General features: G+C 54.3%; 1 protein-coding gene across 7 annotated transcripts in view; it reads right to left on the bottom strand.

The window, feature by feature from the left end:
- Positions 1-16,483, bottom strand: part of Shank3 (SH3 and multiple ankyrin repeat domains 3) — a 59,954-nt gene that overhangs the window by 1,860 nt on the left and 41,611 nt on the right. For 2 of the 7 annotated variants that reach the window (XM_074084786.1, XM_020174129.2), the window contains 2 exons: positions 12,779-15,029; positions 1,675-4,175 (listed from right to left, as the gene is read on the bottom strand). In XM_074084786.1, the coding sequence (XP_073940887.1) occupies positions 3,584-4,175; positions 12,779-15,029 (2,843 nt within the window). In that variant the 3' untranslated portion in view covers positions 1,675-3,583. The other 5 variants (XM_074084791.1, XM_074084790.1, XM_074084787.1 and 2 more) reach the window with 5 other exon arrangements.

The following is a 16,483-nucleotide window of genomic DNA, read 5'->3' as shown; positions in this document are numbered from 1 at the left end:
AAAGAGACAGAAAGAGAGTGGGACACTTGGGATAGTTCAAGAAATAGCAACAAACCAGGCATGGTGGCTCAAGCGTAAAATCCTATTTACTCTGGAGGTAGCGATCAGGAGCATTGTAGTTTGAAGCTAGCCTAGGTAAAAGGTCCAAGAGACCCATCTCCACCAATAAAAGCTGAGCATGGTGGCTCATGCCTGTCATCCCAGCTATGAGAAAGCATAAATAGGAGGATTGTGGTCCAAGACCCCCTGGGCATAAAGTGAGACCCTATCTTAAAAATAACCAAAATCAAAAAGAGTTGGCAGTGTAGCTTAAGGAGTGACACCTGCCTAGCAAGCATGAGGCCCTGAGTTCAGCCCCCAGTACTGCCAAAAAAAAAGGCAATAAGAATTAATGGCTCAAGTGGTAGAGCACTTGCTTAGGAAGTGCTAAGGCCCTGAGTTCAAACCCTAGTACCAAAAAAAAAAAAAAAAAGCATTCAAGGAGTGATACTAAAGCTTTGACTGTTAGGAATATAGTTCAGTGATAGAGCACTTGTATTCCCTGGGTTCTATTCCCAGCACTGCAAAATAATAAAGGTTTTACTTTTTTCTTTCTTTTTTTGGTGGTACTGGGTTTGAACTAAGGTCCTCACACTTGCTAGGCAGGGCTCTACCACATGATTGCCTAATGGCAGCTGTCTGCTCACTTGCTGCTGGTGTGCTCTTGTAAGACACGTCTGAGTCTGACACCTGGCTCAGGGTAGCAGGAAAAAGTGAAGCTCATGCCCTGAAGAGCTCCAACCCCTAGAGGGACCCCAAGGTTAGAAGCACCAGCTTCTAATTGGAGATGGACCCAAAAGCTGTGATACTGCAAAGCCTAACGTCCAACTCAAGAGTCTGGGGAGAGTAGGGCAGGGAGGACTTCCTGGACAAAAAGAGACATAGAGCTCAGTCAACAAGGGCGGTGATAGGTAGGTAAGTGATCCAGGCATGAGGTGGGAATGACTGGACAAAGTGCCTTGAAGCACCACCACAGTGGGCTCAGGGACTTACAAGGGGCTGGGGGCAAGAAGTGTGCCTGGGATGGTACAGGTGAGGCCAGATGAGCGTCTTCTTTATTTGTACAGCTAGTCTGGTGTTGGTGAGCAGGAGTAGGAGTGGAGACAGAAAATCACCATATCACTCAGGGAGAAGACGACCCAGGTATAGTCAGCAGGGATAGGACAGTGGAGAAAAACATGAGAAAGTTGGAAATCAAGAGCAACTTATTTATAAACACCTGGACACTATAAAGAGTTTTAAATCCTAGGGGACAGGGGGTATCTCTCTAGAGGGGTATACCATGCTACGAGTGGTAGAGCACTTTGCCTAGCATAAAGGAAGCCCTGGGTTTCATTTCCAACACCACTGGGGGATGTGGGGGGAACACACATGCAGAAGTGACAGAGACCACGGAGGACCACCAGATTTCTAATTTAGGTCATGCCACCCAGTGAGCTACATCAGCACAGGAAACCTGGGCTGGGGTCCAGCAGACTAGGGGAGAAGCCGGTACCTGGGCAGGGAGATCAGAGATGATGCTGAGTCACCAGAGGATGCAGTCAAGCCTGGGGGGTTGTATAACCTGTCTGAGGGACAGTGACAGTGACAGATTCTGCTCCCAACATCCCCTCAATCAGGCAACAGAGACAGAGCTTCATTTCTTATAAATTTATTACATAATATTATAATAATTATCAATAATAATAATAATAATATAAGAAACATAGATCTCTGTGGGGTGTATCACAACGTCAGGGTCAGGAGGCCTCGGGACTGGAGCAGGGGTGAAAGCCCCTGGATGGAACTCCATACAAAAGGAGGGGTGAAGTGGAACTGACCCTGTAAAGTTAAAAACCCAAATTGAACGGAACCAAAAACCCACAGGTGAGTGTGAGACTGAGTGTGTATGTGGCAGTCTGTTACAATGACTGCTGCTGTGTGTGTGACCTGGTCTGTTAGTGAGAGGGTTAGTGAGTGTGACTCTGTGCCCAGGGAATGGGGCCGGTGGGCCAGGGAGGGGCAGGCACAGACCGGCGTGCCAGGCCCCTGGGCTGTGAAAACATCTGTTTTCTTTTTTTTTTTTTTTTTATTAAAAAAAGCTAGAAATATAAACAGAAACTTGTGAGTGACGTGGATGGAGCTTAGTCCAGACTCCAAACCCTAGATTTAAAAATGCCCCAAGGGCCCCCCACCCCACAGGTCATTGCTGAGTGTGAGGAGTCACAGTAAGGGGGCTGGGGCACCCCAGGGGTCTTTGACTCTCCCCAAGACCCATGTGGCCTGACTCTAGGGGTTGTTCCCCACAATCCCCTCAGAAGCCCAAAGGGGGCACTGCCTCCAAGGGGACCCCTTCTGGCCTCTCCAAGCACAGGGTTTCCCCCAAGGAACCCTGCTTAGGCTGGGAGAGGCTCTGGGAGGACAGGCTGGGCAAACAGCAGGACCCAGGGGCAGGACAGCCTTTGTTTGGAATAGGAGACAGGGTGCTTTCACAGGTTCACACCCATACATACATCCTGTACCCCTTCCACAGTCTTCACACCAATCCAGAGGACCCTCAGGGCCACTCCACAATCAGGCACACACCGGGCTCCCACGTGCTCAGCCGCACCCAGATTTTCACACGCACATACAGGCGTGCACACACACAGGGCAAAAACAGGAGACTTTGGGGTCCCAGGCCGGGGGCTTCTCTGCTGTAGTTGCCCAAGAAAGTGGGAAGGAGGATGGACCCCTCCTTGGGGAGAGACCCTGTGAGGAAAATGGCTGGGACTGGAGTGCCAGGGCCTGGGCCCAGTCCCAGCCCCAGGGCTATGGTCTCCCAGGCCACCAGGCCCTGCTAGTGCCCAGAAGGAAAATGCCTGCTGACCCTCCCTCCCTCCCCCCGAGCAGCACCTGAAGGGTGGGTGGGGCACACTATAGCTCAGCGAGGGAAAGGGGCTGAGCCTGGGCCCCAGGGTGGGCCACCAGGACCCTGGCCAACCCCAGACCAGCTGGAGCGTCCCCTGCCCCTTACGGAGTGGCAGTGAGGGGCGGGAGATGGAAGACTGGGCAGCTGTGGCGAGATCAGCGGGAGAGTTTGAGGGGAAGGGGTGGTGGGAACTATTACGGACAGAGATATTTGTTCCTTTTCTCGTTCCAAATATAGAGTGGAATAAAATATGCAAAACAGGGGGCTCCTTGGCCCCCATCGAGAACCCCAATGTCTCCCCCCTCCCCCCGAGTCACCAAGGCGTGTCCTGACCTCGCATGCTGGACTAGGTTCCCCCTCTGGGAAAATGGCCACCAGGAGCTGTGAAGGAGGTGGTCAGGCCAGATCACCCTGCCTCTAACCCCCTCCCGCCCCAGCCTCCCTGGTCCGCGCCCTGTGTGCTGGGTGGGGCTCGGCGGCAGGGGGGGCACTAAGCAATGTACAGGGCAAGTCTCCGAGCAACAGCAAACAGGACGATTCATGCAACATTCCTGGCCCGGGCGCCGTCGTAGGGGGCGGGCCGAGCCCGCGGCCCGGGGTTGGGTGGGGGCCCTGCCGGCAGGGCGCAGCCGGAGCGCAAGTAGGGGTAGGGCGTCAGCTGCCATCCAGCTGCCTGAGCGCGCGTTCGATGTTCATGCGGTGGCCCACGCGCGTGACGCCCAGCTCCACGAAGTCATCCTTGGTGAGCGCAGGCAGGTGTGCGCCCTCGATCTCGTGGTCCTCAAAACGGTCGCGGTGCTCGCCTAGGTGGATACTCTCCAGCCAGTCACCCACGTCGAACTTGCTCCAGAGCTGCAGTGGCTTCTGCTGGAAGGGCCGGCGCGGGCCAGGGGCACCGGGGCCAGGGCCAGGCGCAGGAGAGGGCAGCGGTGACGGCGAGGGGGAGCGGCTGCGCGCGCTCACACTGCGCACCACGAAGCGCACCTCCTTGGGCTCGTGCGGGATGGAGAGGCTGGACGACTTGAGGATGGTGGGAGGCGTGAGGCCGAAGGGCCGCCCCGCACCCCCCGCGCCCGCCCCCAGCCCCTCCACCCGCTCCAGCGACGCGGGCTTCACTGGGCTTGGGGCGCGTCGCGCCACGGGGTAGCGGCCGCTGGGCCGCACAGAGTAGGAGGCCCCGCCGCCCGGGCCCCCGGGGCTGCGCTGCGCTGAGATGGTGCTCAGCTCACTGAGGCTGCTGAAGAGCCTGCGGAGGGAGAGGGGGTCAGGGCCAGGTGAGGGGCGCCGAGTAAAGTGGGGGTACGCAGAGGGGAACAGGGCAAGGAGCTAAAGGAGCTAGGAGGCCTGGAGCTGGGGGAACTCTGATCCTTGTGTTTGACGCCCTGAGTTAGTGAGTGCCCTGCTCTTGGGTACCCATAGATAGGCTGGAATATAAGGACTATGACTGATTCCCCACCCCCACTCCATGCAGACTCCACAGAGAGCCCACCAGGGGAAAGAACAGTCTCTCATGGCTAAGGGCTGGCTGCCTTCCTGCCAGCCTCCAACACTGGCCAGAGGCATGGCCCCATCCACAGACAGCCTGGACGGCAAGATTTGGCAATACTCTTAAGCCACTCCTCACACACACAGCTCTGCTCTCTTGAGGAGACCCAATGGAACCTAAGCTAGCTTCAGGCATGGCTGGGTTACAGTAAGGACTGGCAACGGCACAAGACCAAACGGGTCCATGACAGTGGAGACACACACCAGGTAGCAGTCATGCCCATACAAAATACAGCACATGCAAGTATGAGGAAGCAGCATACCCTTAACAGGAAGACAGTTTCCCTGAACAGCATGGGACAGCAGCAATGGTTCCCACATAGGTTGCACACATGCAGTGGCATGATGCAGCAGCATACACACAGACTCAGAAGGACATATGGTGCCTCACTTCCCAGTCTCACCTGCCTGAACCTCTAGCACTGCCTCAATCCTGCCTGGCTGAGGGAGGCCAGCGTAGGGTGGCTGCTCCAGTCCTATATCCCTTCATTCCCATCTCTACCCCTTACTATGGCAGGGATAGTCTCAGGGGCTGTCAATAGCACCAAAGCTCCACACAGCCATGCAGAGCGGATTGGGGCAACCAGGCACAGCACATGGACTGTGAGAGGCATGGGATGGGCATGCTCACTTACACAGCCGGCGCTCGGAACCACCGCACAGCTAGACAGAGCAGCCACATGCAGATGGGCAGGAGAGAGCAATGAAAGAGAGTGTTAGCAGGCCAGGCTCACAAGGCCTTCAGTCACAACCACACAATGGGCAGCCAGGTGCAGGGACCCCTGCTGGACACCTGGTGGAGGAAGGAACTCAGGAGGTGGGTCCAGCTGATGTGGAGGTGCTGAGGAAGCATCTACAGGTACTTGGACAGTACAGGTGGACTTGGGCAGATCTGACAGGGTCCTTGACTTGCCTGCATGTGAGCAGCTCTCTAGCTCTGTCTAAAGCAGAGTAGACCACAAGTGTTGCTTAGCAAGCACTTGGCAATCAACAGTGTGGAGTCCTCTCTGCTGTCTGACTGGTTTCTCTCCAGATGCCATCCCACCTCCACAATGCCTTACCTATTCTGGCTGGCCTAAGGATCCCTCCTCTGGGTTCCTGTCCATCTTGGTGCTGGCCTAACCAAGAAGTATCACCAGTGCCTGTCCCACCAGCATGGGCTTCCTCAACATTGCTCTCCTCATTGTGGTTTGGACATGAAGTATGTCCCAAAAATGTTCATGTATTGAAGGCCTGGTCCCCAGCTTGTAGATCTAATCATCGAGAGGTGATTGGAACATGAGGGCTCTGACCTAATCAATGGATTAATCCACCAATGGATTCATAATTTGTTGATATTATTGGGAGGTGATGGAAGCTTTTGCAGGGGGGAGGGTAGTTGCAGGAAGTAGGTCATTGGGGGTGTGTCCTTGGGGGCTTTATCTCATCCCAGGTTCCTCTATCTCTCCCTCTCTCTGCTTCTCAACTGCCATGAGAAGAACACCTCTGTTCTACTATGTCCTCTCCACCATGTTGCCTTGCCTCACCACAGGCCCACAGCAATGGAGCTAAGCAACCATGGACTGAAACCCCTAAAACTATGAGTCAAGATAAATCTTTCTTCCTTCTAAGTTATGTCAGGTATTTTGCTGGTGATGAGAAAACCAACATAAACCTCAAAGTAGGTTTCATCTTTCATCTCCCACTGTACAAGTTCAGCCCCTCTCCAGAGAGCTTTCTCTTCCACTCATCCTCATTTTCATCCCTTCCACCTTTGATCTCTCCTCAGCCCATTCCTACTGCCTTCTCCTAACTGCTCAAACCCAGAGCAGACTTTCCTCAAGAGGCCAAACAAAACCCCCAACAGAGAGGGGTTCCAGGAACACCTGAGGTGGGAACAGGCAAAACCACCAGAAGAAACTCTAGCTGCTCCCATTGGAACCCGGCCCCATGCTTCAGGGCAAAGTGGGGTGGCAGCCAGGGGGGAGACAATGGGGTTCCCATGGGGGATGGGAGGGTTCTGGAGGGAACTGGCTGAGACTATGAGAGATTCATACCTGTGGGGCCAGAATGTAGACACCCACAAAGGAGCAAGACCAGAAATGTCATCTTGCCCCATCCCAGGATTCACACACTGACCATCACAGGATGGAATGCCTACCCAGGGCCCACCTCAAAGGTTAAGGCTCCATGTTATGATATCACATATACTTGGAATCTCAGGTGAGACAGAAGCACACTGCTAAGCCAGTGGGATCAAAGCCAAGCACTGGAAGGCAGAGGGTACAAGGCAGCTGTTGGGCAATAGTGGGGAGGTTCAGTCAAGGCCTAGCACAGGGTCTGGGTCCAGGAGGTCCAAGCTATGCAGAGCAGAGTTGTGTCTATCTGGGTGGCACTGAAGTCCTATGACCCGGCAGAGGTAATTTGGACTCCTAGGATGAAGGCATGTACCCTCCAGAGGTCCCCAGAGGCCAGGGGACAAGAGTCGGAGGAGCCACTGAGTTACGGAAGAAGGCCAGTCATATGCCCACCACCTCCCACCCATGTTGAAGATGTCTGGAAGCCTAGAAGAAAAGCCCATGGCAGACTGTGCCCTCCAAAGCTTCAGGACCCAGAAGGGAATGGCAGGATACCCAGGGCCTGGTGTCTTCTCCTCACCCTACTCTTGGGGAAAAGTACTACCCACATGGCCCCTAGGGCAGGAACCCCAAAAGTGTCCAAATCTGACTTCTACATGCTTCCACACACATCTCAGCACCCCCATATCTGTCAATTGCCACTCCTGCCTGTCTGATCACCTCCTTGGCCAGGGTCTGGCCACCACACTGCCACCTCACAGCACCTGCCTCGGCACTCACCCTCTAAGACACAATACTTTACCAGGTGTCATCACCACCAATGCTTTCAGCAGCTTCCCTCCATACATGACGTTCATATCACTCAGTGAAGTATCCATTACCCCCAAAGTCTTTTCCACCAACATCTGGTCTTGTCCCATTCTGTCTCCAGGGATTCCTGGCCAGTGAGGTCTGGTCTCCCTCTTGGCACTCACCAAGGCTGTTAGTAGGGCTCCCTTGGAGTCATTCCTTCCTCATCCTGGACGGGTTTTTCTGTCCATGCTCTTTATAGTCTGTACTTTCCTGAGCCATGTTATTTGCACCCAGCCTCTGCTATGGTTGGAGTGCCTAGGAATGTCACATACGAGATTCCCACCACTCTTTTCTTAGCTCATGACCTCTACTGGGATCTCCTAACATGCCAACTCTCCCCAGTGAACAGCACCCCACTGTCTGGGAGTCACTGTCAGCTCCCCCATCTTTTCGTCCCTACTGTCAACAAGTCACCAACTCTCAACATTATTCTAGGCCCTCCTCGTTACCTCTGGGTCCAGGCTTTTCATGTTCTCAGGACCTTTCACTTCACTTCTTTCTTTCTCCCTCTCCTTTTCCCTCTCTCTTTCTTTCTTTCCTTACTTAATACCTCACTTACTCATACGGGCTGAGGATCAAACCTAGGGCCTATCCCCAGTTCCACATTTCCTTCTTAAACTACTCTCCTTGATGTCTTGTACCTGGCACGAAGCCAGGAATATGCACTGGAAAAAAAAGTCATCCTATAAAAATAATAGCATCTCCCTCCTGGCCTTGCCCACCTCTGTCAGGCCATTGGTACAAACTGGCAGGAAGAAGTCCATACTCAGACCTGGTCTCCACCTTGGGCCTTTTGCCATTTTACTTCCATGGGGCAGGTCTAGGCCTGTGACCTTTTGTAATTTGGGAGCCTCATTAAGGGAAACGATCACAGTAGGAGCACTGAACCAGTCGGGGCTCTGAAGCTTTTGTGTGCATCCTCTCTGTTGCCATGGCCTCTCTGCTCACCACCCAGGCCTGTTCGTGGCTCTAGCCGTTGTGTGCTCCAGTGTTCCGATGTCTACTCTGTAACCCATTCCTATTACCCAACAGAGTTCAGGACTCTGGGAAGATACCTGCATGTGCCCACACCTGTATGTAACCTGTATGTGGGACACAGGGAATGCTGGCTCCAGTGGCCAGCTGGCATCAAGCATCTGCAAGTATAGACATGCTAACAGGTAGGGCCTATAGCAAACAGCCAGGGCAGAGTTTCTTAACCATCTTGAAGAAAGCAGATCTCCTGTGAGATCTAATTAGTGACCCTAACAGGTCTAGAGAACACAGTACACTGTGCCCTTCTCCACAGTGACCAAAGGCTCTGAGAAGTACTGCAGCAAAGAACCACTTTTGTGTTTCCAAAGCTATTTCACCACGAACTTTGTTCAGACATGAGAATCAAACAGGCATAAAACTGGGAGCCACTGAGTGTAGTGGTTCATGCCTATAATATCAGCACTCAGGAGGTGGAGGCAGGGCAATGTTGAGTTCAAAGACTGTCTGGGCAATATAGTGAGTTCAAGGCCAGCCTGAGCTACATAGCAAGACCCTGTCTCAATACACCAAGGGCTAGGGAATGTAGCTTAATAGTAGAGTGTTTGCCTAGCATGTGCAAAGCTCTGGATTTATCGCCAGCACTGGAAAAAAAAAAAAAAAAAGCCCTGAAAGAGCCAAGGCCTAATAGAGCATTACTGTGGAACTCAAACCACATGTGAGATTGAGGTTCAAGCATGGGGCTTAGAAGACCAATGGAGTTCAGAGACAGGTACAAATTGTCTACCCAGCAGGACTAGAACCAAAGCTGGGAGCACAGAGAAGATGGTCTTCCTGCAATCATCGATTAGAAAGCCAGTGGTCCTTAACTTCAGAGGCAGCACCGAGGGTACTGTCCTGTACCCTCAAGCTACCACCCCAAAACCAAAAATGGCCCCAATGTAAATGAGTTGATCATTTTTCTACAAGTTACCAACCTTTGGCCCCATGATATATTAGCATCCCAGAAAGATCTCAAGCTGCAGAGCACCTGTGGTTAGGTGGGCCCATCTGCGGAGAAGGTGGACAGAAAGGGGCATTTCATTTCTGGGGGCGTTCATCAAGGCAAGAGAGAGATGAGCCTAGGTGGCAAAACTCAGGGACCACACAAGGTTCCAGGGGATGTGACTCAAAGGCATGACCTCTGCCAGGATAGGTCCTAGAAAGGAAGCAGCCACACCTAGACATCTGAACATCCCATACTTTGGACACTGCTCTAAAAGACAGGTTCACTAGCAGTTTTATCCCTGAGGGAAAGGTGAGCACCAGACTCCAGACACCAGTGGTTATAGGGTGAGAGCTGATGCACATACCTCACAAAAGACCAGACCTAATACAGGATGGACCCAGATATGGCCACAGCATCCTGTGCTCAGCTTCCTGCCTACAGTCAGAAACAAAGAGGCTGTGGTGGGCTGCAGGGCACACCCCAGAGGGCTGTGGTTTTCCCCAGGTCTGACAGCAAGAAGGAACCCAAGAAGTAGAAGAAGAGTGGATGGAAACAGAAGAGAATTCAGAGGCTAGTGGAGAAGGCTGGTGGGTGGTTTAATGCAGTTGGGTTGTCTGGGGGGCACTTGGTGCTCTTTACTACACACATGCCTGGTACATGTGAGTAACACTGACCCTCTTCCTTTTCAATGTGAGATTACTAAGCATAAACCCAATGTATGTCATCAGAAGGGACTTAAGGTAAGAGGCTCCAAGTATAGCAGACAAAGCCTGGGATCACACAGACACCACTACTTACTGATGGAGTGACTTTCTCTGGAACCTCAGTTTTATTATTTGGAAAATACTGACCACCTAACTGAATAGTTGTTAAGATGAAATAATAGGATGTAATATTCTCTAGTACCATTACTTTCTCACAAAGGACTCTAAGACTTAACCTAGGTTAAGCACCTGGGTGTCAGTGGCAGGAAAGGTAATGTTAGCTCACATGCAAGAGGGTTCACTATACCCCAGCCTGGTGCTTGTTCCATGCTTCATAGTTGATGCTGCCACCTATTCCAGTTCCCATTTCACTGAGGAGGAATAGAAGTTCACAGAGGCTAAAGGGCCTGTCCAAAGAAAATGAAGCTGAGGTGTGACCTGCTAAGGGTTGAAATCCAGGACCATTTGGTGGCCCCGAGCCAGAGTCAGGCAAAGAAGTAAGCTGCTGAGGTTGGCAAGGGCTATGCCATGAGAGACATCTGCTACCTTAGGTTGTCCAGCATTTGGCTTGTCTCTGGAAAGCCACCCTCCCTCACTCTTGCTCCTGTTTGCCAGGGGCTGGCCCCACCCCCTGCTTCACACCCAGTCAATGACCTCAGTGATCAGTCAGGACAGCAGGGTCATACAAAGACAAACACAGGCCAAAACTTTGCAGGAATTATCAAGTAAATGAGACTTATTTCCCAAAAGCCTGCAGACAGACAGAGGGCAAAGGTAAGAGTTCTGGTCTTGCTTCTCCAGTCCCATGTCTGTCTGAGAAAGAAAAACACAGAGGCCTAGAGAGGTGTAATGGAAGGATAAGAAAACCTTATTCCAACTGAGGAGATTGCCAAAGACCATAGTGGGAGAATGACTTTAAAGAAACGGTATGCCAGTGGTTCTGGCTGAGGAATCACCTAGATCCTGCCCTGAAATTGCCCAACTGCCCCAATGGGAGCCAAAGCCAATGATGAGAACCAGACTCATGTCGGGTCATCCTTCCATGGAATTTGCCCTTAACCATCTCCTTGGATGTCAAATTACAAAAGACTGCACTTGCATTGAGCTTCATTCTTTCATCCATTTAATGCATGTTTATTGAGGCACTGCATTGGGCCAGCCACTGTGCTATACACCTTAAGTATCTTGGATTTTCAAGGAGACCAAGAGGCAAAAAGAAACAGAGGGTCTGGTAAGGGAAGAGAGGACAGGGGCTTGTTGAGGCTGGGTCAGAAGATCCTATCCTTGGGAATCTGGTTCTACAGAGAGGCCTGGGACCTCAGCGGCTGGCAAGACTAATCCACACCCACTATGCCCACTCTAAGGGTGCCTTCCAAACTGCACTGTTAGTAAGAGACTTTCAAATTCAGCTGGGAACTAGAAGAGGCTAAAAAGGGAGAAGGTCCCAGAGCAAGCCCCCACAAGCAGGAGCTCTTGGGAGCCAGAGCAGCATTCCTGGGTCTCTTAGGAGAGGCACTGTGAACTTCTCAAGCTCCCATTTATCTCTTGAATCCTAACCTGAAAGAAGGTAGGAGGGGCATGTCCTCCGGTAAGACCTGCAAGTCCTTAAACTGTTACCACTCATGACTTTCTGAACTCTGCCTTTCATGGCTGATAGTGAAGGGCACACTAGCATGGGTCTGCAGGGGATCAAGGCAGGGGAGTCAGAAGGTAGCATCCCACCCAAACCCAGGATGGGGGGAACTCAGGGTAGAGGCAAAAGCAGCTTGAGAAAAGCAGACAAGAGCCTGGCCCAGTAGTCAGCCAGCTCCGTCACCAGCACCCATGCAGCCCACAGGGAAACCCTGGGGAGGACCTGAGGGATCAGCACAGTGCTCTGGCAGCTTCTGCCAGACAGCAGCAGCAGCCTCAGCAGCACCCAGACCCCAGCTCAGTGTCTCCAAACCCCAAGTCTCCACAGTGGGGGGCAGGACAGAGGGACAGGAAAGGCAGAGACAAGGTGAGAGGCTAGATGGTGTGACTTTCATATATCTATTTGAAGCACTTTAAAAATCACACCCAGGGACTAGGGATGTGGCTCAAATGGTAGAGAGCCTGCCTAGTAAAAATGAGAACCCAGAAACCTGTGTTCAATGGGGTGCCATAAAACAAATGTTTCTGTATCAGAAAAATATGAAGTTTGTAGCAAATCCCAAAAGAAAAGGAGCCAGTGTACTCCATGTCTCGAATGGAAGCAAGACAAGAGGCAACTCCCGAACAGGTGGCACCAGCCACATGGGGCACCCACAGAGAAGACAAGAATGCAGGCATCGAGGGTAGATGCAGGAGCCACAGAAGAGCCAAACAGCTGTGGAGAGGGAGGCATGGCTCCAAAGTGGAGCAGGAAATGACCCTTGTAGTAAAAGTAATGAGGGTCGGGAACTAGAGTGTGAACATGCAGAAAGAAACCCTGGGGCACAGCCTCCACCAGGGCCCAGGGGTTGCTCATGCCCCAGAGGTTTCTGATGCACCCAAGCACCGTCAGCACCACCAGGGATGTGGAAAGCTTAAAGAACTTTCTATCTCAGACAACAAAGCAAGACCAGACAAGATAAAGAGGTGGACGGCTTGGGGTAGGAGAGTATGGATAGGTGAGAGATGGTAAAGAATGAGAAGGAACAGAGGAGAGCCTGTAGATGAACAAGAGGAACAGAAGACAGGGGACAGGTCCCTCCCACATTGCCCTGCTCACCGAGCTGCTGCGATGGGTGACTTCTTGGCAGGGTCCAGCAGGCTGCCCAGGCCACCAACTGGTTCCTCCCCCAAGGAGCGTGTGTCTTTATTCAGCTGCTGCAGGCGGGAGCTAAGCTCACTGATCACAGTTGGTTTGTCATCTTCAGGCCCAGGAAGCCCCCGGCTCTCCACGGGGTCCCCCCACAGCTTGGACCTTCTCTGGAAGAGGTAGCGAGGGCGGGCAGGCCCGGCGGCAGAGGCCAGCCCGGCAGAGGCGGCATGGTGCTGCTGGGCCATGAGCTCACTGTCTGAGGACTGCTTCAGCAGCGGGTCCCTGAAGGTCACCGGCCCCTTCCCCAGCGGGGACTTGAGCTTGGGCTTGGGAGGCACTGGTGGCTTCTCGAGTAGAAAAGTGTGTCCATCGGCGAAGGAGGTGTGGGTGTCGGTGAGTTCCCCGCTCTCCGAGCTCAGGGTAGACATGCTGGACACGGTGGAGATGGTGCTTGTGGTCTCCAGGTGCGGGTCACTGGAGCTTCGAGTGTCGGCTTCCTCCACTCCGGAGTCAGCTGCAGACTCAGGGGCAGGGGGTGGCTCGCTGCTGGGCTTCCCTGAGGCCGGGCTGGGCACCGTGGTGGGTGAGGGGCCCGGGCCAGGAGGTGGGGTGGCCAGCAGGATCCCATTGGCAAACTCTTCAGGGGGTGGCACCAACCCAATTCGGGCCAGTTCCTCCCTGGTCTCCTCATCGCTGGAGGACAGTTGGGCTGGTGGCAGGTTCACAGCGAACACCAGCTCTGGCTCCTCCTCGGAGCTGCCCTGACCTGGTCCAGGGTCAGCTGGGGTGCTGCTAGGGGGCTGGGCCCGAGGGCTAGGCAAGGGCTCTGCCACAGCTGCTGTCTGCATGGGGGCTGGGGCCAGCTCCGGAGTGCCTGGGCGCTCCTCTTCAGCCCCCAGCCTGCTGGGCTCCTGCCCATTGCTGGTAGCATGCACAACAATGAGGCCAGCTGGCCGCTGCAAGGACGTGTCCAAGACGCTGAGAATCATTGACTTCTTGTCTTCTGGTGACTTCCGCTCTTCCCGGGGAGCCTTCTCTGCCTCCCTGCGAGCAGGCACAGGAATCCAGGCTGGGCTACGTGGAGAGAAGGCTGGGGAGGCCAGGGCCCCTCGTTCTGAATCCCGGGCCTGCACGTCCACAAACAGGGGTCCAGGGCGGTCAGCATCAGGGCTGTGCACGGGTGTGGGGGACCGGGAAGGTGCTTGGGAAGCCAGAGCCCGCTCTCGGGCAGCTAGTGCAAGAGCCAAGGGTGAGCTAGGGTCCAAGGGTTTGCCGGTGAGTGGGTGGATAAAGGTGGAGCCCGAGGGCCCAAGGGTAGGGCCGCTGACCAATGGCTTCAGAGCAGAAACAGGGGAGGGGAGCAGTAGGTCACGGCCAGCGGTGGCACCAGCTCCCAGGAGACGTTCATCTATAGAGCGGGAGGGCTGTAGGGACGGCAGGTCCGCACTGGGAGGGCTGCCCTCAATGGCGCCCACGGACAGGAACACAGTGGAGCGGCGCCGCTCCTCCAGCCGCCTCTCCTTACCCGGGCTAGGACCGCTGAATGCAAGCCCCAGGCCATCCCCCGTGCTGTACTCGAGGCCACTCTGCCGGGGCCCACGGTGTGTCGGGGAAGGCTCTCGGGCGAAGCTGCCGCCGCCTGGACCAGGGCTGCCGACAGCCAGAGCCGCGCGTTCCTGCGCGTCCTCCACCTGCAGCTGTTTCACGAGTGGGCTCTTACGGCGCTGCGGCTTGGATGGTGCGAAGAGGCTGGCACTGAAAGCTCCCAGATTGGCGTAGGGGCTGTCTGGGCCTGGAGGCCGTGGCCGGCGCTTGGGGCGCTCAGGTGGTGTGGCCGAGGGCCCGGGCCGAGGGACGTCGCCCACCTCAGGCGCGGAGTCCTGCAGGATGATCATGGAGCGTGCGCGCTTCTGCCGTTCAGGGTAGGGCAGAGGGCCAAGGGGCGCACCGGTCTCGTACAGGCCAGCAGCCCCCGCGCCCAGGCGCGCTTCCAAGCCAGGCTTGAAGCTGGAGCGCACCGTGTCGTAGCCTCGACCCGGTGGCGGGGGTGGTGAGAAGGCGGGGGGCGGCCCTGAATCAAAGTAGTAGGGCGCAGGCGGAGGGGGTGGTGCGGTCTGTGGTGGAGGCGGGATGCCACGACCCTCACGCACGGAGTCCTGCATTGATGTGCTCCGTGGGAAGCGCCCTTCCAGCAGGGACGCCAGCTTCTCGTCCTCTCCTGCAGACGGAGGGGCCTGGTGAGACTGACCTGGGCCCTGGGCCTTCAGAGCACTCTTTCTGGACCCCAGCACCTCCTCCCACAGAGGACGGCCTTGCCCCACCTCTGCCCCAAAGTAGCCTCAGATGGGGTCTCTTGGAAGGTGGGGACCAGGGATAGCCGGCAGGGAAGTGAAGGGTACTCAAAGCAGGAGGTCTGACTAAGAAGCCAGTCTGGGCTCATCCCAGGGCACCCAAGCTCTGCACCACAGGCCTTGTGCAGGTAGGATGGGAATCTTGTGAAGAGTACAGGAAGGACTCCTATGTCCAGCTAAGGGATGAAGGAGGGTTCCACTAATGGATGCTCTGGGACAGGACCTAAACTCCACCAGGTTGGAGCCAAGATCTCCTCAAAAACCACAGACATGGAGCAGGACATGAGAAGAAACTCTAGGAGAGTAGTGGCAGCCCACCTAAAAGAACTAACAAAACTGTCGAGACTAACCCTAAGGGTGTGATAAAGGGCTTCCTGAGCAAGGCCAGCTCAGAAATAATCTGTTGTGGAATAAGCATGGGTCAATGGGAAGCTCAGGTGACAACCAGAGGTGGGAGGAAGGGAGATGGCCAAAAAGGAAGGACCCAGGAGCATGAGTGAAACACTACCTGCAGATGGCTGGGGGGAGGTGGGGGAGGGAAGCCCTGCAGGCTACAGGGGTGACCCTCAAGGGGCCATCCTGGTAGAGGCTACCAGGAAGCTGTTGGCATAGCCAGTGGCTGGAATTCAATGAGGCTGGGTGGGTGGGTGAAAGGATAAATGGATAAATTAAAGTGGAATTGTTGGTCAAGTACCCAGGATATGTTGCAGTTTCACACCTACTGACTGCGTGATCCCAAACCAGACCATGAGCCCCTCTGAGCCTATTCTCTCATGAGCTACACAGGCTTAAAATGAACCCCCTACTCCCATATGCACATGTCATTAGGCTCCAGTATCCAGCTAGAACATCCTGTCCTTTTGGACATAATGTGGACACCTGTGCTGAGGCAAGTACAGTGAGGCTGCAAGTGCTAGATGGCCCAACCTAAGGAGTAGAAGACTGGCTTTATGGTGACACACCAAGTCTTTGGCAGTACTCTACACCTGGCCTCATTCTGGGCTTGAGAACATTTTCAAGAACTTGCCACAATTCAGTCTGACATCATCCCTCAGCCACCACAGCACTGGTGAGGCCTCACAATATGTTTGCATCATGCATACCAAGGACAGGCTGTTGTTGCAGACTTAGGCTTGAATTTCAGGTCTACCAGCTCACCTCCAGCAAACCGTCTCATCTCAGGATGCCTACCTCTGTCACAGGGCCACTTAAAGTACAGTGCAGGGCCACAGCAGCACCACCCAGGAAGGTGGCTGAGGTCATCATTACATCTAGGTCTGCCTTCCCTCCCACCACTGGTCAGATCTGTGCACAACTGATC

This window comes from Castor canadensis, chromosome 8, assembly GCF_047511655.1.
Source record: "Castor canadensis chromosome 8, mCasCan1.hap1v2, whole genome shotgun sequence".
In the NCBI taxonomy this organism is placed as follows: Eukaryota; Metazoa; Chordata; class Mammalia; order Rodentia; family Castoridae; genus Castor; species Castor canadensis.
The sequence above is the reverse complement of the archived record's forward strand: the minus strand, read 5'-3'. Positions and strand labels throughout refer to the sequence as shown.